The sequence below is a fragment of the Hevea brasiliensis genome, chromosome 15 (assembly GCF_030052815.1).
Source record: "Hevea brasiliensis isolate MT/VB/25A 57/8 chromosome 15, ASM3005281v1, whole genome shotgun sequence".
Lineage (NCBI taxonomy): Eukaryota > Viridiplantae > Streptophyta > Magnoliopsida > Malpighiales > Euphorbiaceae > Hevea > Hevea brasiliensis.
The window spans coordinates 23,395,655-23,422,741 of record NC_079507.1 but is presented as its reverse complement, the minus strand read 5'-3'; the positions used below and the strand labels follow the sequence as shown (position 1 = coordinate 23,422,741).

Genomic DNA, 27,087 nt, shown 5'->3' with positions numbered 1-27,087 from the left:
GTTACCCTACAAGGGATTTTAAAACAATTTTCTTATTTTTGACAAGTGGTGAGCATTTTCTAGTAAGTACTTAAAACATTTAGTTAAAATTAAAACTAGTTAATATTTTTAGTCCATTTTAGTTTTCTGCAAATTTTATAAAAATTTTGACAGAGTTTCCTCTGTATTTTGAGAAAACCGTTCTTCAAATACCTGTAAAAAGCACTTCTAAAAATTTTTCTCAATCACTACTTCAATTTCATACTCAATTCCAATCAATTTCTCAACACATTTATCAACTTTTAAATTTCAAATCCACTATCCAACGATCATCAAGATATTAGCAATCCATTTCATTCAAATTAAATAAAATAGTTGTACTCATATTTTATTAGAGACAAAATAATTTATATACATTCTTACAAACTTTACATCAAAAGAAATACAACTAAACTTTATTACAAATTTCATATAAATTTTTGTACAAGCTGCTCAAAACCCATTTACATGTCCATACATTTATGTGCAATATATACATAAAAAATAATATTTACAGTTAGGGTATAAATTATACCCGAAGACTTCAAGCTGATGACTCCTCACACCTCAACAGCTCAGTCTGCTGCTCCTCTAATCTCTGTATCTGCGACAGCAATAGAAGCTATCGCTGAGTACTAGGACTCAGTGGTACACAACATACTAAAATAATTTTTATGCAAAATATAAATCACGTTTATTCCAAAAATTTGACTAAACATGAACATTAAACACAAAACATGAATTATGAGGTTTTAATGCAAACCAAGTTCATTTCGAAGTATCAAAACACGTTTCATAAATCCCACAGTTAGATCATGTCATTTGAAACAAATAGAATCTCAATAGCCAGAGGCTAAAGAGAAATCACATCACAAGGCTAGCTAGCTCAAATATATGGATATCCATTCACATCCTCTTCTACTGGCACACCTTAACACTTCTCCAGAGAAGGAATCAACATTCGAAACTAATTACCCTCACTAATCGTGTTAGTGAGGTGTTCAAATATATGGTCATGATACTGTGGTTTCAAAACTTATCTTAACAATTTGCTAAACATTGTCATTTCAAATATACACAATAACTTTTACAATTTAAATCAAAACATCATAAATAAGGTCACAATAAACTTTCAACAATTCAAAGCAAAAGTAAAATGCATATTTCATTCACTTTATCAATGAATTTTAAAGCATAATGATGTTGTGTACAAACCTCAAATGAGTCGCTTTTTGGCCTTAACTCGACTCCTCGAGTTCTGTCCCGGTATTCTTTTCTACTGAAACACACAATTTTATAGTGTTTCAGTACCATAATTTAACATAAATCCAAAAATAAATTTAACTTCACTTCTACCTAGCTCTAACGTGCTAATTTCGACGTTCTTGAAATTTTTGTGTTTTGGGTTACTATTCACTATACTATTCAAGTCAAATTGTTGACTTTTTAAGGCTTAATAGGTATGGGAACTCCAACTTCACCCGCATACCACATTTTGGCCATTAAACTTGTTGGTTTTGGTCATTTTCTCAAAGCTTAAGTCATTTTGGCAAAATTGCCAATTTTTGGTTTTGGTGCTCCGAAGTTGCACTGTTCCATTGGTCAATCTACTGTTGGAATTTGGCAAAACTTTCTTCATAGAAAATGTTCCTTATTGTCTTAAGTGTATTCTCATTTTTGGATCACCCCAATCGGAGCTTTGTAGCTCAAGTTATAGCCAAAATACAGTTACTGTTCATGTGCACTATTCACGCTGAGATTTTGGTTCTGGCAGATTTTTGGTCCAACTTTGTTCAGTAATTTGATCAAGTTAAGTTCATAATTTGGTCTAACTTTCTTCATATGAAATGTTCTACTATGTCTTAGGTTTCCATCGGTTCAAGAATCACCTAAATCCAAGTTTCCTAGAGAGAGTTATAGCCCTTCAAACGTTACTGCTCAAATGGAATTTTGCAGAATCGCAGGTACAGTAACTCAACTTTGCTCAATAATTTGAATAGGTTAATAGCATAATTTGGGATGGTGTTCTTCATGAAAGTTTTAAATCTATATCTTATCTAATTTCTGGTAAAATTTCAGGTCAATTTGACCTGTCTAGCTTGAATTATGACCAAATGAACAGTTACTGTTCATTTGGTCAGTTTGGTGCAGCGGCAGCCTGCTCTCATTTCACTTTGGTCAATTGGTTCACCAAGTTGTAGTCAGTTTTTGACCATGGTTCCTTAATGAAAATTGTGCTATTTTATGTCTATTTTCATCCCCAATTGGTGGTATATCAATTGGACTTGTAAAATTTCTGTTTTGGTCCTTCAAAGTTGGTTTGGTCATGCTGCCAGCAGCATGACCATTTGACCTACGAATTTGGTTTTCATTCCAACAATTCCCACACATCTCTTTTGGTCATTATTGACCATTTTTCATCTCATAATAGACCAAATTCATCATTTAAGCATTTCTCCAAAATTTGGTTCATAAACCCTGGCATTCAAACCCTAATTTCACTACTTTGTTGCCATTAACAAATTCAAAATTCCAAACTATCATCATTCAACTAATTAAGTCTTTTAAACTCATTTTAACTCATTTAATTCATGCAATTCATACTCCCTTCAACCAGGCCAAAATTTCAGCAATGGTCCTTCCCCATATTTGTTTCATTTAATCAAGTTCTAAGCTCACTTAAATACCTAAACATGCATTTGAAGTAGAAAATTGAAAGTTAGCACACTAACCTTTGCTTTGGATTCTAAATCTTCAATTTTCCTCTCCTTTTCTTCTTTCTTTCTTGTGCTTAAGTTGAGATTGCAAGGTCTAGTGAGGTATTTAAGGGAGTTGTATAGTTTGGGTGAAGGAATTTAAGCTTAGATGTAGGCTTAAATGAAGGATTTTCATGGAGGGTTTATGGGGGAAGGATGGGGCGGCAACCAAGGGAGAAGAAGACCTTTTTCTAATTTTTTTTTTCTTTTGTTTTCTTTATCTTTATCCCTTTTTGAAGACCAAAATTCCCAATTTAATAAAATAATTTAATTAATCTTTTATAACATCATTCATGTTGTCATCACCTTTGACTTTTCTAACTTCTTTCTTTTTTTTTTCTATTTATTTTTTTTTCAATTAGTTCTTTAATTTAATTCTCGATTCCGAAATTTTCTTTTCTCCGATTTTATTTGACAGTTAGGTCAGGAGTCAGCTCTCGGGGTCAATTGACCAAATTACCCCTCGTCAGTTCATTCCGATTTGCAAATAATCTAATATTTCTTTTGGCTCCCTGACCTAATTATTTGACTGACTTAACAGTTCTTTTTCGTGATTTTCTCTTTTCCACTGTGTCCATAAGGGTCCTAAGGACCGCGGCGTCATATTTTACGGTTCGAAATTTGAGTTTAAAATGACTTCGCAGTCATTCCCGAGGAGGTCACTCATCGCTGTGACTCTCGGCTCGTTTAACCTCTTATGTTCTGTTTTTCTTATTTATAGTTAACTAATTAAACATTAATAATTATTTGTGTTTATGGATTCTCAAGTTGTCTTAAGTGTGGCTCTAATCTCCTTAATTGTCCGGACCGACACCGGTCACCGGAACAATGAAATATACCAGGCTATACCAATAGGGGTGTTACAAGTTCGGTCGTTCATTAGGTATTTTACGGGATCATGTTATACCTTATAGAGGGGTAAGGTGTGACATGTTTTAGTGGTATCAGAGCATGGTTTTGAAATGAATTTTGATTGTGCATGTGCATATTTCCTTTGATAAGTACAACTGCTCAAGTGTCATAAATTGATACATATGACATATTTACATTATGAATATGCACTAACGGAGGTCAACCTCCTTGTGTTTAATCTCAGGAAGTAGAAATTTTTGGGAAATGGAATGGAAGAGGGAGATCATTCTGTGAAACAATTTGTTGAGGCTGAGGTTCAAGGGGAAGCCCCAGCACCCCAGATCGTGAGTGGGTCAGCCACTCTAGCTCCTACTCCAGCACCGCAGTTTCCTGCTCAGTTTGCATAGCAGATGGCTGAGTTTTTCCAACAAATAGCGAGAAATGTGCCACTTCAAGTTCAGATGCAAGCACCTGTAGCACAACCACAGCCCTCGGCTTGGCAATATGAAAATTTGATGAAATTTGGGGCCACCAAGTTTAAGGACACTGTGGATCCACTGGAGGCAGAATAGTGGTTAGAGCAAATAGAACGGGATTTCAGAAAGCTGCAGTGTGCAGAAGAGTTAAAGTTCGAGTACTCTGTTTCTCTATTGCAAGGGGATGCATATGAATGGTAGAAGACCATCCCCCACAGCCTGGTTGAGCCACCGGCGTTGACCTGGTCAGACTTTTTTAGGGAGTTTAGACAGAAGTGGGTTCCCGATGCTTATGTGGATATACAGTTACAGGAATTCGTGAGTTTGAAGCAAGGGGATAGAACAATAGCAGAGTATGAACGGGACTTTTCAAGGCTAAGCCACTATGCTGGAAGCTTGGTCTCCACCCCCAGAGACAGATGTAAGAGGTTTGAGTTCAGGTTAAGGCTGAATCTGAGGATGCAAGTTGTGGGATTCAGACACTAGAATTTTTCTGAGCTGATTTCACAAGCCCTGGAATTGGAAAGGATAGAATCAGAAAGGGCTGTGAAGAAGGGTACACAAGAGAAAGAGAAGACTGAAAAGACTACTGGTCAAGCACCTGAAAGTGGTTCAGGAAAGAGGAAACAGTCTGGGGGATCTAGCTTTCGCAGATATGGCAGAGGTAGATTCTCTGGCCAAAGACCACCCCGGTCTGGTCGGCAGACCCAACAAGCTTTTTGAGGATCTTTATCAGTCCGGCAGTGTGAGACTTATGGTAAAACTCACGGTGGGGTTTGTTTCAAGGCCATAGGTGCATGCTATAACTGTAGAGGGAGTGGACATTTTGCTAAGGATTGTACTAGTCCACGCCGATATGAACCTTTTGCTACATCTGAGGGATCAGCCCAAGTCTCTACACCTAGAGGGTCACAGCCAGCTGGTAGAGGTAGAGGCAGAGGTAGGGGTCCTGGTAACACTCTTGGAAGTCAAAGCACTATTAACCAGCCAGTACCCAGTGGCACACCAGTCAGAGTGTATACCATGTGTCAAAGGGAGGAGGCTGAAATGTTAGACGTAGTAGCTGGTATTTTCTCCATCCTTGACCAAGATGTGTACGTGTTGTTTGATCCTGGCTCCACACATTCATATGTCAGTGCTAGTGTGATGTGTTCTACTTCTATTCAGTGTGTACCAATGGACTATGATGTGCTAGTAACTAGTCTATTAGGCTAGGAGGTCAGGGTAAATAGACTATAAAGGGATTTCCCTCTGGTGATCCAAGGACACAATTTTCTGTCTAATTTGATTGAAATGCCCTTCAGAGATTATGACATTATCTTGGGCATGGATTGGTTAGCTAGGCCTCATGCCATGATTGACTGTAGACTGAAGACAGTCACTTTTGGTCTCCCTCAGTATGATGATGTAGTAATATATGGGGAGAGGCAGTTATTGCCTTCAAACATCATTTCAGCTGCACTGGCCAAAAAAATGATTAGGAAGGGGTGTGAGGCATATTTGGCACATGTGATAGACACCCAAGTGGGTAGTCCAGCATTGAGGGACATCCCTACGGTATGTGACTTTCTAGATGTATTTCCTGATGAATTGCTAAGATTACCTCTAGAAAGAGAAGTGCAGTTTGAGATTGATGTTATGCCTAGTGTGGACCCAACCTCCATAACGCCATACAGAATGGCACCAGCAAAACTAAAAGAATTGAAAGTGCAGTTGCAAGAGCTGCTTGACAAGGGCTTTATCTGCCCTAGTGTGTCACCTTGGGGAGCGCCAATATTGTTTGTGAAGAAGAAGGATGGCACTCTCCGGTTATGCATTGACTATCAGCAGTTGAATAAGGTGACAATAAAGAATAGATACCCATTAACCCGCATTGATGACTTATTTGATTAGTTGAGGGGTGCAGCTATGTTTTCTAAAATTGACCTGAGATCAGGTTATTATCAGCTGAAAGTACAAGAGCAGAGTATTTCTAAAACTGCCTTTAGAACCCGCTATGGCCATTATGAGTTCTTGTTCATGCCATTCTGGTTAACTAATGCTCCAACTGCTTTTATGGATCTGAAGAATACTATCTTCAGACCATACCTCGACCAGTTTGTTGTGGTATTCATAGATGATATATTGGTTTATTCGAGGAATGCAGAAGAGCATGATAGAAATATCCGCATTGTACTGCAAACATTGAGGGAGAAACAGCTATATGCCAAATTGTCGAAGTGTGAATTTTGGCTGAAAGAAATATCTTTCTTGGGGCATGTAGTATCGGTAGAAGGTATTAAGGTGGATCCTGGCAAGATAGAAGTTGTCCTTAATTGGAAGCCACCCAGAAATATCACAGAGATTCACAATTTTCTGGGTTTACCTGGATACTACTATAGATTTGTGAAGGGATTCTCCATGTTGGCATCTCCATTGACCAAGCTGCTTAGGAAAGATGTGAAATTTCTGTGGACGGATAAATGCCAGCAGAGTTTTAATGAATTGAAGAGGTGTTTGACTGAGGCTCCAGTCCTGACTTTACCTACTCCGGGTAAAGAATATATAGTTTACAGTGATGCTTCTCACAATGGGTTAGGTTGTGTACTGATGCAAGATCAAAATGTCATTGCCTATGCATCACGCCAGTTGAAACCGCATGAGAGGAATTATCCGACACATGACTTGGAGCTTGCAGCTATTGTGTTCGCTCTTAAGATCTGGAGATATTATTTATATGGGGAGAAGTGCTATATCTACACAGATCATAAGAGTTTGAAGTATTTGGGCGCCCAGAAAGAGTTGAATTTGAGATAGAGGAGATGGTTAGAGTTGATAAAAGACTATGATTGTCTGATAGATTATCAGCCAGGGAAAGCTAAAGTTGTGGCTGACGCCTTAAGTCGCAAGACTATAGCAAGTCTACGAGTTACTCCTTTGTCTATGGTACATGAGTTGAGATTATTACATGCCAATTTAGAGATTAATGATGAGGGGCAGAAAATAGTTGCGTGACATGTACAACCAGTATTGATTGATCAGATCAGAATGGCTGCTCAGAATAATCAGAAGTATCAAAAATTGTTAGAAGAAGTCCGGCAGGGCAAGAAACCAAAATTCTCAATAAGAGATGATGGTCTATTGCTACACCAAGGCAGAATGTGTGTTCCTAATGATGTTGATTTAAGGCAGATCATTTTGAAAAAAGCACATGAGTCTCCTTTTGCCATGCACCCTAGTGGTACAAAAATGTATAGAGGGCTAAAGGAGCATTACTGGTGGATGGGTATGAAGAGAGATGTGGCAAAGTTTGTTTCCAAATGCCTAACTTGTCAGCAAGTGAAGGCAGAGCATCAAGTACCAACTGGGTTGTTACATCCACTACCAGTGCCAGAATGGAAATGGGAGAGAATAACTATAGATTTTGTGATGGAACTTCCAAGGACACAGAAGAGTCAAGATGCAGTTTGGGTCATTGTTGACAGACTGACCAAGTCTGCTCATTTTTTGCCTATTCGGATGGACTATAGTCTAGAAAGATTGGCCAAGTTATACATTGATGAGATAGTAAGACTGCATGGAGTGCCAGTATCCAACGTATCTGACAGAGATCCTACGTTCACTCATAGATTCTGGGGTAGTCTTCAGAGAGCCCTAGAAAACTAGATTGAACTTCAGTACGGCATTCCACCCACAGACCGATGGCCAGTCTGAAAGGATAATTCAGATCTTGGAGGACATGCTACAGGCTTGTGTGATTGAATTTGAGGGTAGTTGGGATACACACTTACCTTTGATTGAGTTTGCTTACAACAACAGCTACCAATCAAGCATTGGGATGCCTCCATATGAACCTTTGTATGGCAGAAAATGTAGAACCCCATTGTGATGGGATGACGTGGGTGAAAGGAAGATGATTAGACCTGAAATTATTCAGCAGACTGAGGAGAAAATCAGGGTGATCAGAGATCGACTTAAGACTGCATCAGACCGTTAGAAGTCCTATGTTGATATGAAGAGAAGGGATATTGAATATGCAGTGGGTGACAAAGTATTCCTCAAGGTTTCCCCTTGGAAGAGGATTATGAGATTTGGCAGGAAGGGAAAACTGAGTCCTCGTTCATTGGACCTTATGAGGTTCTGGAAAGAGTGGATCCTTTGGCATATCGTTTGGCACTACCTCCAGAGTTAGAGAAGATACATAATATCTTCCATGTGTCTATGTTGAGGAGGTATAGATCAGACCCATCTCATGTACTACCGGTAGAAGAAATTGAAGTGAATCCAGACCTCACATATGAGGAAGAACCCATAGAGATTCTGGCTTATGAGGTGAAACAGCTACGGAATAAGCAGATCCCGTTAGTGAAAGTGTTGTGGAACCATCATTCGGGCTAAGAAGCTACTAGGGAACGAGAAGAGGATACAAGGAGACAACACCCACAACTGTTCAGAAATTGATACCAAGTAAAATTTCTAGAAGAAATTTATTTTAAGGGGGGGAGAATTGTAACACCCCTATTTGTATAGTTTGGTATATTTCACTATTCTGGTGACCGGTGTCGGTTTGAATAATTGAGAGGATTAGAACCACACTTAAGACAACTAAATAAGCCCTGAACACAAATAATTAGTAATTGCCAATTAGTTAAGTATAAATAAGAAAAACAGAACATAAGAAGTTAAACGAGCCGAGAGTCACAGCGATGGGTGCCCTTCTCGGGAAGGACTGTGAGGTCGATTTAAACTCAAATTTTGAATCGTAAAATGTGATGCTGCGGTCCTTAGGACTATTGTGAACACAATGGAAGAGAGAAAATCATAAAAAAGAAATGTTAAGCCAGTCAAATAATTAGGTCAGGAATCCGAAAGAAATATTGAATTATTTGCAAACCAGGTCGAACTAACGAGGGGCAATTTGGTCAGTTGACCTCGAGAGCTGACTCCTGACCTAACTGTCAAATAAAATCGGAGAAAAGAAAATTTTAGAATAGGAAATTAAATTAAATAACTATTGAAAAATTTAGGAAAATGGAAAAAGAAAAGAAAAAGTTTTATTACATCATGCTTACATCACTTGGATGACATCATGGTTGATGTCAAAAATCCAATTTAATTTTCCTACAAATATTGACCAAGTCAAATAAGTTAATTATCTTTAAAATAACAAAATAAAAGAAAAATTTTATTTAGTCTTCTTCCTCAAGGTTGCCATCCATCTCTCTCTCTCTCTCTCTCCCTCACTAAAACTCCATGGAAGCTCATTTTGAGCTTGATTAAACCCTAAATCCCACCATAGAAAGTTAAACTTCCATCATTAAATCTTGATTTCAAGCTTTGATAGAGAACTTGACAACAAAAAGAAGAAGAAAGGAAGAGGTTTTGAAGAGGTGAAAATTCAAAGTAAGGTTAGTAAGCAAACTTGACACTTTTAGTTTGATTTTTACATTTCTAACTTATTGAACTTGGAAATAAACTTTAAATGAAATGAAAACAAGTGTTGGGGGACAAAGTTAAATTTTGGCCAGCTTGTTAGGGTATTGGATTTGATAGTGTTTAGTTAAAATAAACATGAATTAGAGCTTAAATAATGTGGTAATTGGGGTTAGAATGATAAGTGAACTCAAATTTCATGGAATTATGATGAATTGTATAATTAGGGTTCATAGCACCTAGGGTTTGGAGACAAAAGTTTTGAGAAATGGTCAAGTGGTGTGTTTAACATTGTTTGAGATGAAAAATAGTGATTTGTGACCAGTTGAGGTATGTTAGAAGTGTTAGAATTAGGCTTGAATTCGGATTGGTTGTGGGTAGCCTGCAGGCAATAGGACCAAGGTCTCTTTCAGGGACTAAAACTGAAAATTTACAATCCCAATTGGTGTGACACCAATTGGGAATGAAACTAGACACAAAATGACACATTTTTCATTTGGGAATCATGCCTAAAAAGTGACTAAAACCTAGTGAATAAATTGACCAAATCTGGATTAGGCAATCTGACCTGTACAAAAATGACCAAATGAACAGTATTTATTCATTTGGCCATAACTTGAGCTAGGCAGGTCTAAATGACCTGAAATTTTACTAATGGAAAGCTGAGATATAGACCTAAAACTTTTATGAAGAACACAAACCCAAATTATGCCCTTAACCAAGTCATTTGGCCACCCAAATTTAATGACTTAAAATTGCCAGAACCAGTTTGATGCCCAGAAATCTGGGTTAAGTCCAATCTGACAGCCATGATTCAAATGGCTATAACTTGAGCTACAAAACTCCAATTGGAGTGATTCAAAAAGAAGAATAAAGTTAAGACAATAAGAAACAATTTCTATGAAGAAAACTTAGCCAAATTCTAACAGAAAAATGACCAATGGAACAGTACAACATAAGACACCAAAACTGAAAATTTGCAATTTTGCCTAAAAGACCTAAGTTTTGAGAAAACAACTAAAAGCAACAAAATTGGTGACCAAAATGTGGTATGTCAGTATAGTTGGAGTTCCCATACCTTTTAAGTATAAGAAAGTCAATATTTTGACTTGAATAGTACCGTGAATAGTAACCACAGTATGAAAAATTGCAAGAATATAACTTTAAACATATTGGAATTAGTTATGGGAATTATTATGAAGCAAAGATACTGAGACACTATAAATTTTGTGTTTCAGCTGAAAAAGACTCGGAAGGTCTGAGACACTAAGTGAAGGCCTAGAGGTTACTCACGTCAGGTTTGTACACAATAAATCTTATTTGAGCATTTTGTCATTGAAAAATTGATTTAGTATGATTTATAAAAATTTGATGCTAATCATGAATTGTATTGCCACCTTATGAATGAAATTATGACTTTGGAAATTTATCGGATTTCTCATGAATTATTTGAATAAAATGTTTGAAATAGATTTTTGATTCACACTTAGCATGATAGTGCTTTATTATTCCTCCTCCATTTATGGGGTGAGATCGATTATTTTTCCTCCTTCTCTGGTTTACCAGTTAAGGTTGTAGATCGGATGAGTACTCATTAGCTAGCTGGCCCTCCCTTATTGATTTCGATTAGTGGGGTTGTAGATTGCTTTGTCGTGGTGTACAACACAGCATTGATCGAAAATTTTGTGTCATAGCTTAAGTTGTGTATGAATTGGCAACACTATGTTTATTAAATCGTTTAACCAAAATTGTGTTATAATGAGTTTTGATAAATTGTGAAATGTACTTGTGAAATATTTAAATTGTGATTTGCCAATAAATGTTTTATGTACTATATTTCAAATTTTTATTGTGCACCACTGAGTATTTTTATACTCAGCGATAGCTTATTTTGCTGTCGCAGATTCTGGATCATAAGGTTCTGCTCTTTCATGTTCCCTCCTAACTCTGCTATTTTCTCCAATATGAATTCCTAAATTCCCTTTTCTACCTTGCCTCACATCATTCGGTCTCCTCTCACTTTCCCTTTCTCTCCTCAATTCCTCAAACTGTTCATCATGCCTTTCTGACTTATCCCTCACATCTCTCATCAAGGTAAACATCCTCTCAAATTGTTGCTTTATTGCTTGCTCTCTCAATGGATTACTAGCTTCCTCATTCCTCCCTTCACTTTTCCTCCTACCACTTTCTGCTTCATTCCTTTCTTGTGACATGGTTTAAGCTGCAAAAAAACATAGTTAGCAATAAAAGTCCCTCACTTCACTCCCTTACATGTTTACTCTTAAGAAGGTTCACTCCATTAGTGTCTAGCATAATAGGCTTTTACCCTTTTGCTATGCTCACAACACTAAAGCCTTTTCCTCTTAATATGCTCAATCTAAAGTTCCCTTGAAACTCAGATATGTCAACACAAGAAATTCACAAACACTGTCCAAGATTGATATCCACACAAACTAGATGGAATAAAACAAAAATTAGAATATATGTATTGTGACACTAGAAGCAAAGAAAAAAAAAGGTAGACTCTAAAATGGATGTTATGACAAACAAAAGAAGTAATTGTGAGAAATTGTTTAAAAAGAGATTCAAGCAAATGACAAAATTTCTTTCCCAAAATTTACCATTAACTTCCCCACATAGAAGCTAGATGTCCCATAAAATTTTAGCTCATTCTAAGTTGGTTTTCTATATAAAACAGTTTGACATGCAACTTGGTATCTGAAATTTTTTCTATAGGCAAATGGTTGAATTTTAACTTAAAATTTGTTATGGAGACTCCTTATATATTTTCTAGATAGCTTGTTAAATTTCAAAATTTTTTGGACAGGTTTGCTTTGTGAACAAATTAAAGTTTGGGTTATGGCCAAATTTTGTTACCCGACCCAAATAGAGAAATATTGGCCTGAAATTTTATGTGATATCTCCTCAAACATTGTCTAGTTGGCCTACCTAGTTTCATAATTTTATGGGTGGTTTTGCTATGTGAATTAGTAAAAACCCAATTTATGGCTAAATTTTTGTTACTCTACCCAAACAGGGGAATTTTGGCCTGAAATTTTATGTGGTATCTCCACAGATATTGTTTAGTTGGCTTACCAAGTTTCACAATTTTTTGGATGGGTTTGCTTAGGTTTCCAAAATTCACTGCCAAACCTCCTATTAGGACAAATCTCACTTCCAGGACTAACCAATGCATATTGTAACTCTTCAAAATATTAGTCAACTCCTGGCAAACATACATTCAAGATAACACAAGATGCAAAATAGGTTAAAGAAAGGCAGTAAGAAAGGGCAACAACACAAATAAATAAAATTAAGGAAACTGTGACAAGTAAGAAGAAGAAAATTTTGAAAAGGAGACACAAAGGTTTAGCTCAACACAAAGGAACAGACTTTAAAACCAAAGAAGAACACAAAAAGATGAAAACTTACTTGGTTTTGAAGGCCAAGAGCTCTGATACCAAATGATGCAAGCTCACATCTAGGCTGAAAGCAAGCTCACATTCCGTTGAAATGATTTTCCCATGGAAAGTCCAAAACCAAGCAACAATCACAACTTAAACAACTCATTTACTAATAAGATGACATAAACACTAACATGTGATGAATAACCACTTTGATTAGTAGAAGAAAGTCAATGATCTGATACAAATAGGGCAACTTATGCTAGATTACACCAAATATCAAAATGAGACAATATAAGTAACTAACTTATATTGAATCTAAGTTCTTAGTGGAACTTAGGAAGAACATACATAAAACTCTCTCAAAGGAGTTCTTAAGCTTACAAGCTATTCTAAAAACTGACGAGCAAAATGAAGAAGAAAGCCTTATAAGGCTGCCCATGGTTCTGTCAACACTTGGATTCTTTATCCAAGAGCTTCTTCAAGTGTTGGATAAAATACATTCACCCCCATTTTAGCTAAAAACCACATTTATAAGTCTAACCCAAATTTGAATTTTGAAGTTTGAATTCTAAAATTTGATCACAAAAGTTTCTTTTATCTTGTAGCTAAAAATGACAATGTTGCTTTTTTCTTTTATATTTTGGACAAGAGACTCTCCCACTTTTCTTTGCAATTTGTATAAAGCTCACAAGGTGCAAGGTTATTGAATGGACAAAATTGGAATCTCTTTGGGATGGAATAGGTTTGGTTTGGTGCACTTAGTTGGACCTTGGTTCGGCTCACTTTGCTGGACCATCATTCGGTTCACTTTGAATATCGAATTGTATCAACATGCCACACTTGTGCTCCTCTTGAATTCCTTGTACATTTGGCTACCATACTTGATCAATATGTGCTTGAATTAGTCCTTGCAATGCATTGGCCCTAGCTCTTGTTATTGCTCCTTTGAACATGGGAAGTGGTTCAACCATATTGCCCTCATGATGCTCATCAATATATATTTTTATAACTCCTTTTCCTCTTTCTTTTCTTTTCTACTGGTTGCTAGAGTGTGCCATATATCTCATAAAATTTTCTTTTCTTCCTTTATTTATTTTTTTTTTTCTAGAAGTAGGGTGTGACAATTGGATTAAACAACAAGATGGAATAAACTGAAAAACTTAAATTTATAATTTTAACCTTTTATGTTTCACAGGCAGCAGTAAACAAAAATGCATAAAAAATATATATCATGCTTAAAAGTGGATGAAATTTTATGGCATCTTTTCTAAGACATCAATATAGAACTTAGGAAAAAGAAACAACAAAAAAAAAAAAATAAGAGAAATTAAATTAGAATTTCAAAATAGCTTCTGTTTACGTGTACCCAAATTCAAATACAATTTTGAAAATTGAGTTTGCATACAAATCCATATAGAATTAGAGAAACTCAAAACATGAAAGTTTTAAAGGATATTATGAAATCAAATATACGCTAAACAATTACTAAAAAGGTGAATCATCACTGAGTTATGCCCTTTCAAAGTTCAAGGTTGTGCAGAAACACACAAAATCAAATACAAAACTTTAAAAATTCCTATCTCAAAATCTACAAATTAGATCAAAATGAGTTATATATGAAAGTTGCACGATTTTGAGCATAGATTATGGGAAAATTAATTTTAGGACTAGGAAACCTACCTAGCTATGACTTGTAAGCAAGGCAGTTGTAGTTCATCCTCAAGAACATAACAAAGTTTGTGGTTTGTCCCCAAAATATTTTCATTCCAAACATAGAAAGAAACTCAAAAATACTTACAAATGTAAGAAAAATATAATATATTAATGTTCTACATGATTAGTTTATAATTTACACTATGTATTACCTTTGAAAACTACTAAAACCTAAAGAAAGGTAGAAGAAGAAGATAGAAGAGATGCTAGGTGTGTGAGAGAGCAAGAGAGGAAGCGAGTGGCATGTGGCTACTAGGTTTAAGAGAGAGTGGCTGCCAATTAGTTGCTTATTTTGCAAGTTTAATGGTGTATTTATAGACATGTCACTATATAGGAAGTTTTGACATAGGCTTATTTTAGGAAGATTTTTGACTTTTCTATAGATTTTTTCTTATTTTGTTCAAAAGAGTAGATTTCTTCTTATTTAGCTAAAAAAGAGGAGATCCCCCTCCTATTTTCACTTTGATATTCGATCAGGAGGAGATACTGGCTGCTTAATAGTTTTTTCTTTTATTTTTTAAATATTCTATGTTATTTTCTTCCTTTTTGTTGGTTTGATTTTCTCTGAAGCGCAAAAAGAGGACCATATACATTCTCTTTCTTATCTCTGGAATGCCATATGGGCAAGGACTTAATGGGCCTTACTCTAATTGGCATCCCTTAGGCTTTCTCTAGCTTAGTGCAGTATTGGGTTGGGTTCAACTGAAGCATAGGAGGTCAATGCCTTTGCTTTCAAGTACTATTATTCTTTCTAACTTATTTTATTATTTATTATTTTTTTTTGTAAATTAAACCTATCAATTTTTTTTATTTTTTATTTTTTATTTTAATCTTGACAAACATCATGTATCATTTTTGTTCAGCATTTCAACATCCTTGAGACCTTTTGAAACTTTCATTATTGGGCTCCTCATTACCTCAAATGTATATGTTCTTTAGGGAAGAAAAAAAATAGGCGTCTATAACTTATAACATTCCAGAAGGGATATATGTTTTGGAAATGTTGAGATGAAGATAGGGCAAATGATTTGATTTGACACGCAAATTTTTAACGGTATATCAAGAGCAATTAAAATTTTGTCTATGATTTCCCTTGTACCGCTTACACTTTGAGATCTTGGAGTTTTACAATATTTGTATTGTCCAGCTGCACCCAAATAGTTGGGGATTTTAGTCTAATGTGGCCTTCATTTCAGTCCACTTAGGTGAATTTCTAAGCTTCGAAGAAGAATTATCCCTACAAGTTCTTGAAGATTATTGATTCAACCTACCTGATGAATATGATGATTTTTAACTAACCACGAATATCAGTGTGAGCTTTTATAATGCCACCAACAGATGGCAAAAATTAGAGAACTTTTAAGCCAATCTGCTAAGAGATTAATGTGATTCTCACCTGTCTACAATATTTGCATATGCAAAAGTGTGTGTGTTTGTATATATATATATATATATATATATATATATATATATATATATATATATATATATATATATATATATATTTTTTTTTTTTTTTTAATGTCCTAAATCTTTTAAGGTGTCTCTTTTCTTATTCAAGTATTGTTGATGAGCATATGTAAGAACATAGTGATGTGTTTATTGGGTTTTTTTTTTTTTTTAATTTCTACGTGTACTTTGATTAATTAATTGAAATCTTTCCATTTATTAAAAAAAAAAAAGAATAAATAATAATTTCTCCGAGTTCAATTAATATTTCCTTAAGGCTGATTCAATCACATAGCCTGTGTTATCTGAAACTGAGAAACAAATATAAGGGCAGCGAACTGTACATGTCCTAATAGATCATAGAAGCACCGTAAACTGACAATATATATTTACCACTGCCCTACTGCAGCCTTATAAAAAAGAAAATTCTCACGAGATAATGATGTGAAGTCAAAAGTTAAACAGAATGAATTATTGGACTTATGAGAATTAGGGCTTGATGATGACCAGAATGAAAGGCAGTAAATTGGAAATGAAGAAACCCTAGGATGCGGGAAAAAAAAAAAAGTAGTTAGCCAGGCATGTGTGTATTTATTATCTATAGAAATTGTTTGGAATTTAGGGTTATGTAGAAAGTAAGATTTGTTGAGGGTTTACAAAGGCAAGTCTGTATGAGTCGTTGAGCGAGAAATGCACACGTTAAAAGTATACAATAATTCTTCCTTTTTCTTCTAAGAAAAAGGAAAACAAGGGTTAAAAATAAGACTAGTAGTAAAAAGGAATTAAAGTCCCATTTTTTTTTCTGCACTCAGTACCCTACCCCACGTCCACAAAAACAAACGCCTCTCCCTTTCTCTCTTCCTCTTGTAGCACCTCAAGTGTCATTTTCTCACATATACTTCACACAAAAGAGACAACCCTCACTTCATACCTTGTCATTTCTTCTCTCTCCTCTTCTCTGTCTCAAATTTCTACAACTACTCCTCTCAAATTGATCTCAAGTCCATCCCAAAGAAAACCCAGAAAATCTTACCTGAAAATTTCTAAACCCTTTTGCCGAAATCATATTTAACCTACAACCCATATCATCTTTCTTGATCCTTGACAAATATATACTCTCTCCTATTTCCCCATTATTAGATTATAAGCAACAACAACAAAGACAAGGAGAAGATAAGGAGACCTACAAACTTGTTTGGTTGCTCAGACATGGAGCTATTCCCAGCACAACCAGATTTATCTCTCCAAATTAGCCCACCAAACAGCAAACCCACATCAACATGGAGAAGAACAGAAGAAGAGATGGATTTGGGATTCTGGAAGAGAGCTTTAGACTCCAGAAACACTATGTCTTCGATGGCAAAACCTGATGCCTGTTTTGAGCTCTCACTATCGAATCCCAGGGTTTCAGAGCCTGGCTCCAACCATTTTCACCTTCTCCAAAACACTGGCAATTACAATGGTAAGAATATTTTCCATTCTTTCCAACAAAACCTGTACCAACACCATCTCCAAGAAAACCACCTTCATCATCACCAAAATCCCCTCTTTCAGCAGCAGCAGCAGCAGCAAGGGCCAAGCCAAGAGCTTGGTTTCTTGAGACCCATTAGAGGGATTCCTGTATACCAAAACCCTACTCCTTTTTCCGTCTCTCAACAACCTTTGGATAGTACTGGTGCTCAAAATTCTTCTTTAGCAACCACTAACTCGAGCTCCTCAAGTTTAAGTCCCTATCAGTCTCCAGGTTTTATGAGATCAAGATTGATGTCAAGATTTCCAGCTAAACGCAGCATGAGAGCACCAAGGATGCGGTGGACTACTACCCTTCATGCTCGCTTTGTTCATGCTGTTGAGCTATTGGGTGGCCACGACAGTATGATTCATTTGTTTCTTGCTTTTCCCATGGACTTCCTTTTTAGCTTTCCTTTTATATTTATAGATTTTTTTTATGCTTTAAATTCTAGCACCATTTTATCATTACCTTGTCATTCTGATGACATATAAAGAGAAACATGTGAAAGAAATTTGACTCATGCTCTCTCCTCCTCCTCTTTTACTGGTGGGGTTTAGGGGCTACACCCAAGTCAGTTCTTGAGCTCATGGATGTGAAAGATCTCACCTTGGCGCACGTTAAATCTCATTTACAGGTAAAATAATCATCTTCTCTGCTAATCTCTCACCTGGGCTTTCCACTTTTTGTAGTTAAATTTCTGTCTTAATTAAAGAAATGTTGAAGTTTTGTTGCATTCTGTGTCATCTTTTTACTTTATATCTGCGTTTTCTTGTTGTACACTGTGAATATAGTATTAATGCTGTTCGTAAGCTGAATTTACTTTTTAATAACCTACATTACTGGAAGGTTTTAATACATAAATTACAAATTCCAATGTTTCCCTGCACAGGGTCTCTCAAATCCTTAGCACTTCTTTTTCTACTAGATCTGATGGTGCTGCTAGCTAATAAACAGCTTTTTGCTTCGAAGAACGAACCAGACCGAGTAAATATCAATAACAAACACAGCTATAGAGCGAGAGAGAGAAAGAGAGAGAGTTTTATCGATGTCAGAAATCAAGTAAGACAAAGCCCAAGGAATTCACAAGAAGTCATAGCCAAGCCAAGACAACCTCACACTCAAGCCAATTATTTTTCTTTTAAAAACATTTCTCTTGCACAGAAGGGAAAAAAAAAATTAAAAAGAAAATAAACAAGTACACAACACCATCATTTCTCAATGATATCTTTATCAGATGGGTTTATCAACCACACATTCTTAACCATGGTTAACAGCATATATATATATATATATATATATATATATATATATATATATATATATATATATATATATATATATATGCATTTATTTAGCATAAATGCTTCTGTCCGTAGTTACACATATCACTCACTTTTTACAGTTCGTACTTGGACTGCTTCAGGCCATTTATTCCGTATCTCGAACAGTATATTGGTCTCATTTTCTTGCTTTATATTTGTCTGCTTTTTTTTTTTTTTTTGTGGGGTAATTCTAATGGCCATTTCAATTATATAGGCTAATGTGATACTAGTAATGTAGTCGACAAATTGAGAATGTTTCTGGAAATGTTATTGCAGATGTATCGGACAGTAAAGACAACGGATCAAGCAGCAGCTGCATCAGGTTAATGGATATGTTCTTTTATATATATGCAAGGTTATGTTAATGTTGTAAAAGTTTTGATTTTCTTTTTCTTTTGTCATTATCATAATTATTCCCCCATTTTGTATACAGGACAATCAGACGGATTTGATAATGCATCATCTGGAGATACTTCTGAAGATTTGATGTTTGACATTCAAAACTCAAGGTCTGAACTATCAATGCAACAAGGAAGACCAAGTGGTCACCAGGACAATAAGAACTTTGATGGCCTCTGGAGCAATTCGTCAAGGTGAACTACTTGTACAACTTCTCTACATGTTTGTGTGTATAAATTTAAGGACAGTTGCAAAAAAAAGGATGGAATATGCCTAATACATACATGGTTACTAATTTTGTTTTAATTTATCGTAATCTTGACAACCCACTAAATTAACTTCTTTTTTTCCCTTAACAATATAGATAATAAAAGTTAAATTAACTAGTATTTTGATAGTGCATTTTATCTCTGAAGAAGCACCTTCTAAGCTAATCATGCTTCAATCTTATAGTTCTGCGCTTGAGATTTTATCTTGTATGTATGTTCTAAGGACAAAACAGGACGATGTGGAAATCTTCCTATCTTATCATCCTTGTGATGGGTTTTCTTTTCTTTTTTGTCATTGCCCTTTATCATCAAACGAGTAAATCTAACCTAGCCTAAAGTCCTTGGACTTCGTGCATTTTATAATGTGAAACTTTAGGATGTTGGATTGATTACTTTAAAGCAATACAGTACAAAATAGAATTTTATTTTTTGGGGTAATGATTCTACATATATGAACAGACTATCTCTCTCTCCAAACCCACCTAATACGAGCACAGTTACATGCAAGAAACCACAAAAAGAAGAATGGAAGAAATGATTTCACTGCTTTCTTCTGTCTGTCCACGACCATGAAGACTGAAACTTCACATGATGGGGTAATTATACTCTTCCTCTAGTTGTGGATGAAAAGAAAGTAAAAGAAAACACCCACTCTTTCCTACCATTCCAAGTCCCATTAGACAAATATCCACCTAAAAAAATGGAGATATCTCTTTCCTTTGGATTTTGTGGGCTCATATGTAGAGCCATTCAATGGGACCTACAATTGGAAAACTTAATGTCAAAGCTAAAACCCTGTGATAGCCCCATTAGTGGAAATCTTGATGCCAAAGATATATAACCTTTGAAAACTTCCTTGTAATCTGTTGTTCTGGGTAATGGGCTGTCACATGGGTAGAGTTCGACTTTATCTTTCTCCATAATAAAATATAAAAGTGAAAGAATTATAAACAATGAGAGTAAAAGATAGCTTTCTTTTCTCAGTTTGCTTTTTCTTCTGCATGGCTTCCACTGATAGGAAATATTCTCTCAATCTGTTGGTTTGTAACAGCAGGGAAGCTTGGTTACATGTGAAACCAAAGGATTCTGATGGAAACGTACAATCTCTTAAGGTACCAAATCTCAAATCTTTGTTTCCCAAATTGTCCTCCAGTTTGAAAATTTTATTCGCCATGCAGATATGTCTGTTGGAATGATTCAAAAAAAGCTTCATTCTTTCTTGAATAAGTCATGCAAATTAGAAAGAAAAAAGAAAGGTAGAGGCCTTTCAAAAGCTGTTCTTTTTAAGGTCATTGAATGAATTGAAGGGGCAATTTCGTATTTTTGGAAGGCTGATAAGGAGTGGAGAGAAGTGTTCTTTTGATGTGGAAAGCTTAAAAAAAAAAAAAAAAAACATTTTTCTAAAAGAAGGTTTAATTTCTGTCTGCGTTATTAATCTGCATCCTATCACCTAAAACCTGACTCCCATTTTTTAATATTTGAGGTCAATGATGTAGTAATTGCTAGGGTCAATTTTATAATAATAATAATAATACAGTCTCATAGAATAATGGTGATGAATAATTATATTAGCCAGGTAGGGAGCTGCACACTGGACTGGGCACACTTTGGCAGGCTTTCAAAATGTTCTCTCTCTCTCTCTCTCAAATGTTTCTTTTTCCTTGATAAATATTCTATTATTCCCCTAGTCAAAGGATTCCCATCTTCACACGCTTCCCTTGTGCACTACTACTCTTGATGGCCATTTATTGCCCTTTCCTAGTTTCCTGTTTCTTTTCTTTCTATATTTGATTGTTAATGATTTATTTTATTTTCAGCAGCAGAAGGGCATGGATCCAAAGTGCTTAAGCTGTGAAAGAATATCAGATGTAAGCTCATCAACCCTTTCAGGGACGAGCCCCAAGAAACCTAATTTGGAGTTCACCTTGGGCAGGCCACATTGATAAGTTAACCCACGGTGTACTATCATTTTGAAATCATTATACCTCTGAGGGGACTGTTGAAGAGAATCAGGAAAATCAGAGAAAAGAAAGAAAAAAGAAAACAAAAGAAAAAGAGAAAAGGAAAGAAAAGAAAAAGAGAGCTAAAGAAAGACACTGAGACAAGATAGACAGAAAGCAACAAAAGGAGAGAGTGGAAAAAGCACGTCTTTCCTGTCAAGCTGTGAGATATTATATTCCTACGTAATGTGAAGTCTAATTGATTTTGTAAGTTGTACGCTTTTAAGAGAGAAGGAGAAAAGCAAAGAGAAAGAAAGATTTTTAGAGAGAGAAAGCTTTAAATAAGTATGAAGTGATCCAATTGGCAATGGTAACGGAGCACTTTATATTTACAAAAATATTTTATATTTTACCAAACGAATTAGGTCTCTCTAAAATCGTTCCTACACATTCTCACTTTCTTTATATTTACATCCTGTTTGGATAAATTGAGAGAGGAAAGAAAATAAAGGACGAAAAATAAAAAATATTTTTTTTTATTATTTTTTTTATGTTTGAATGAGTGGAAAATAAAAAATAATGGAAGGAAAATAATTTTTTTTGTTTGAGAGGAGGAGAAATAAAAAATAAATAATTAAAATTACCATTTTACCCTTATTTTAAGAATATATTGTTTTTATTATATGATTAAAAATTTATAAATAATAATGAAACCAAACTTATTAAATATTTATAATATTCACTCAAATCATTAACCAATGTTTATTTGACAATGAAATAAGTAAAGAGTATATTTTAATAGGTATACTGCATTATAATAGTTTTTTATCTTCATATCAAATCATAAAGTTATATAAAATTTTATTATTATAACTTTTTTTAAATGAACATTTAAAATATCCAACTCCCCCTTTAAGCATTTTCCCTGCAACTCTTGACAATTCAAAAGCCAAGCCAACGCTATAATGACATTCCATAAATAAAAGCACACAATAGAACAAGGAAGAATGTATACCAAAATCAAGCACCAAGTCTTTATCAAAAGCATGAACCAATGTTTCTTTAAGCAAATAAGCATCCACATAAACGATAAAAACCAAGTCATTAGTGACACATTTGCATAAAAGGAGGGTAATAAGGATTAAAAAGCAACAAGATTTTAAATAATATTTTCCAAAATTTTCCAAAATACAGAAAGAAACAAAGATAAAAGGTTGAAGGTTTTGAGGTTGTGTTTGTCAATCCCCAAACTTCTGTTTCTTAGATGTGTTCATGTATGGTCAATTCACCAACTCAATCTGGGTTTTACTCTAATCCATTATTCTCAACTTTATATGATAAAGCAGCATTTCAAAGCTTTAGCTCCATGCTTTTCATAGATATGATGTCTGTAATTACAAGCATCACAAGTGAGTATTAGAGAAAAGCACACATATAATTAAATGTTCCTTAATTTATAATAAAAGAGATGACAGATCTCAAGAACCAATAAATTCTTAATGCTAAATCAACTTGAGGAATACAGATCTGAAGCTATATTCCTCAACTGGGCCTCGGCTCTCTCTTTTGCCTCTTGCCAAGCTAATGAGATGACTTTGAGCCCCAACTCCACAAATGTGCCCCGTTAGGCTAACCCTGAAGAAAACCTGAATTTCCATGAATAAAGCCTCAGTAATGAGCTACAAGGCCATCTCAAGCAGCACAAAACACGGGTGGATCTATTTTCATAAATTTTAAAACAAGCAAAAAGCCATGAAAGCAAAAACACTTAATGATTAGGTTCGACTGATGCCAACAATCTCAAAACTTTTAGATTTACAAAGTCATTGATACATAAAGCACAAATGACATTTGCAATAATGTTGCAACCTTAGATTGCATGTACTTATTGCTTTTGCATCAACTTTTTTTCTTTTATGAAAATAATAAGCTCAATGAATGACTGCTAATTGTCCATTAGGGATTCCAAATCACAAATTTACTCTGAGAATCATTATTGCACAATTCTCTAGCTGCTTAAGTTAAATAGATTCAAATAACTCCTAATTGTCCATAGGGAATTCAAGAACTACAACTTATATATAAATATTTAGTACTTGAGAAATGAACACCTTTGTTTTAAAATTATTAAGAATCATGTGTGCATATGCTCCAATGGCTTTTTAGTCCTTGATGTCATGTCTGGTAATAAAGCTTGTTAGAAAATATTGTAATTAAGATTAGCTGATTAATTGATATGGTAAGTTATGTATCTCCACTCTCTACCTCTGTAGAAGTTCAAAAATATGCAAATATTTTAATATAGCAAACAAGAAAAGAAGATAAAATATTGACAAAAAGAGAGAAGAAAAAACAAATTCTTTTTAGTTGTGGCAAACCAAATACTACTATGTCTCTTGATCCCGCATTACCTACTACTCATACCAGCCCTTACTTTTGATCAAAACTTTTTTTTTATGTGAGAGTCAAGACTAAAACAAGTAAAATAATAATAAATCTTTCTTGTACAAAAAATGCAATATCTCAACCACCATAATTTCAATGGTCAATATTTGAATAGTGAAAATCAAAAGGAAAATAGCGAAAAAATAAAAGAATGTAAGGCTGCTGAATATTCTAACAGGAAGGAACTTATGATATGGTGTTAATTATTTACACCCACAATTCAGTGATAGAATAAATCAAATTAGTAATTTCTGCTTAATTAAAGAGAATGAACAAATTAATTCAATGACTAATACGTAGAACCTAAAGAAAAAACAAATGATAAGTTTAGAATCAAAATTTAGCAAAGGTAATGTTAATCTACTCACCAATTCAGTAGTTTGATTCTTTGTAAGGAATGTAGTGCTCTTCTGTATTAGAGGCTTATTGAGTGACCACTTGTAACACCCCTATTTGCATAGTTTGGTATATTTCACTATTCCGGTGATCGGTGTCGGTCCGGATAATTGATGGGATTAGAACGACACTTAAGACAACTAGATAAGTCTTGAACACAAATAATTAGTAATTGTCAATTAGTTAAGTATAAATAAGAAAAACAGAACATCAGAAGTTAAATGAGTCGAAAGTCACATCGATGGGTGACCTTGTCAGGAAGGATTGCAAAGTTAATTTAAACTCAAATTTCGAACCGTAAAATGTGACGCTGCGGACCTTAGGACTATTGCGAACACAGTGAAAAAGAGAAAATCACAAAAAAGAATTGTTAAGCCAGTCAAATAATTAGGTCAGGGAGCCGGAAGAAATATTGAATTATTTGCAAACCGAGTTGAATCGGCGAGGGGCAATTTGATCAATTGACTCCGAAAGCTGACTCCTAACCTAATTGTCCAATAAAATCGGAGAAAAGAAAATTTCGAGATCAAGAATTAAATTAAAGAACTAAGGAAAAATAAATGAAAAAAAAAAAGAAAAAGAAAAAAAAAGGGTTGAAAAAGGTTATGCATCATGCATGAAGTCATGCATGATGCAATAAACCTAATATTTAAATAATTGAAAATTTAGGGATAAATCTTAATAATTAAAAGACAAAATAGAAAGAAAAAAAAAAGGTTTCTTCTTTCATTTTCTGTCACCTCTCATCTCTCTCTTATCTCTCTCTCATTTTTTCTTCTTCCACCATTGAAGCACACTTTCAAAGCTTCCTTAACCTAAAAATCAGCCATAAAACTTGTAAATTTCTTAATTAAATCTTGTAGTTAAACCTTGATAAGGAGTTTGACAACAAAAAGAAGAAGAAATGAAGAAGTTTGGAGAGGTGAAAAATTCTGCATAAAGGTTAGTAATTAACCATTAGATTTTTCTTTAGAATTATGTTTATATGCATGAGTTAATCTAGAAATTGTGGAAAAATTAAACAAAATCAAGCATGGCGGACCAAATAGAAATTTGGCCAGCAATAGGTTAGGGTTTGAGAATGAATGAATTTGATGTATTTGAATGGGTGTTTAAGTTGAATTATGTATGTAAACTATGTATTGGTGATTGGAATGCATTAGATTTAAATTGCATGAAAATTAGGGTTTGGCACCTAGGGTTTGGGAGGCAAAAATGTGAGAATTGGTCAAATGGTGTGTTTGACCTTATTTGAGATAAAAATGATCATTTGTGACCAATTGAGATATGTTGGAAGTGTTAGAAGTGAGGTTAAATTCGGATTGAAAATGGTCATTCTGCAGGCAGCAGGATCAAGGTCCCTTTTAGGGATCAAAACTGAAAATTTACAAGTCTAATTGGTGTTAGGCCAATTGGGAATGAAAATAGATACAAAATGGAACATTTTTCATTTAGGAATCATGCCCAAAAAGTGATCAAACCTAGTGAACAAATTAACCAAATCTGGATTTATGCAGTCTAACCTGTATAAAATGACCAAATGAATAGTGTTTATTCATTTGGCCATAACTTGAGCTACGTAGGTCTAAATGACCTGAAATTTTACCAGTGGACAGTTGAGATATAGAAATAAAACTTTCATGAAGAATACAAACCCAAATTATGCCCTTAACTAAGTCATTTGGCCACCCAAATTTGGTGACCTAAAACTACTAGAACCAGTTTGGTGCCCAGAAATCTGGGTTAAGTCCAATCCGGTAGCCATGATTCAAATAGCTATAACTTAAGCTAAAAAACTCCAAATGGAGTGATTCAAAAAGAAGAATAAAGTTAAGACAATAGGAAACATTTTCTATGAAGAAAGTTTTGCCAAATTCTAACAGAAAAATGACCAATAGAACAGTGAAACTTAAGACACCAAAACTGAAAATTTATAAATTTGCCTAAAAGACTTAGAATTTGAGAAAACAACCAAAACCAACAAATTTAGTAACCAAAATGTTGTATGTGGGTGAAGTTGGAATCACTACAAGAAAAAAGAAAATTAGCAACCGAAAATTCGGTTTCAAAACATTGAAAATCGGTTTTTAATTTCAATTAGAAACCGATTTGAAACCGAAATAGTTGGTTTACAATTCGTAGGTTTCTAAATAAATTAAAAACCGAATATGACGTCCGTTTCTAATTCTGAAACCAATTTGAAACGGATATTTTCGTTCTAAAATTAGATACCGAATAACTTCGGTTTCTAAATCTGTATCAAGTTAGTAACCAAAATATATCGGTTTCTAATAATCTGAAACGGATTTCCGTTTCAAATCAGTTTCTAATCGGAACAAAAATAAAACACTTTTTAAAACCGAAATATATTCGATTTCTAAATAAAAACGAAATTTTTATTTCAAATCCATTTCTAAGCATAATAAAATTAAATAAAATCATTTTATTTTGAAACCAAATGCTTTTCTGTTTCAAATTAAAAATGAAATTCAGCTTCTAATCCGTTTTAAATTACTGTAAAAATTTTGATTTTTATTTATTTAATACATTATTTTTTATATTAAAAACATATAATATATTATCAAATCTCAATACTAAAAGAAAATTAAAAATTCTATCATAGATAAAATAAATAAAACATTGAAGAAAAGGATATCTTTATTAAATTATGAAGTTCAAAATTTAATATATACAAAGAAAAGTATACACTTGCAATGCAA

At 34.4% G+C, this 27,087-nt stretch overlaps 1 protein-coding gene across 9 annotated transcripts; it reads left to right on the top strand.

Annotated features, from left to right (window-relative positions):
* The first annotated feature begins 16,911 nt into the window (after positions 1-16,911).
* LOC110655608 (probable transcription factor KAN2) lies at positions 16,912-21,947 on the top strand. 9 transcript variants are annotated; one of them, XR_002495002.2, is made up of 7 exons: positions 16,912-17,956; positions 18,154-18,230; positions 19,195-19,240; positions 19,352-19,511; positions 20,046-20,182; positions 20,638-20,698; positions 21,407-21,485. XR_002495002.2 is itself a non-coding variant. In XM_021811997.2 (6 exons), the coding sequence occupies exons 1-6, from the start codon at positions 17,293-17,295 to the stop codon at positions 21,527-21,529; spliced, it is 1,128 nt and encodes a 375-aa protein (XP_021667689.2). In that variant the 5' UTR covers positions 16,912-17,292; the 3' UTR covers positions 21,530-21,947. The 9 variants fall into 9 exon arrangements, 5 of the variants coding, with proteins under 5 accessions (XP_021667689.2, XP_021667688.2, XP_021667690.1 ...); XR_002495001.2 differs by having other exon boundaries at positions 21,404-21,481; XR_002495004.2 differs by having other exon boundaries at positions 20,641-20,698; positions 21,407-21,422.
* The last annotated feature ends 5,140 nt before the right edge of the window (positions 21,948-27,087 follow it).

Excerpts from the sequence above, each read along its gene's own strand:
- LOC110655608 (XM_021811994.2), top strand. The coding sequence starts at position 17,293 with ATGGAGCTATTCCCAGCACAACCAGATTTATCTCTCCAAATTAGCCCA. Across the intron at positions 19,241-19,351 it reads TCAAGCAGCAGCTGCATCAG|GACAATCAGACGGATTTGAT; the intron begins GTTAATGGATAT and ends TTTTGTATACAG. Across the intron at positions 19,512-20,637 it reads CTCTGGAGCAATTCGTCAAG|CAGGGAAGCTTGGTTACATG; the intron begins GTGAACTACTTG and ends GGTTTGTAACAG.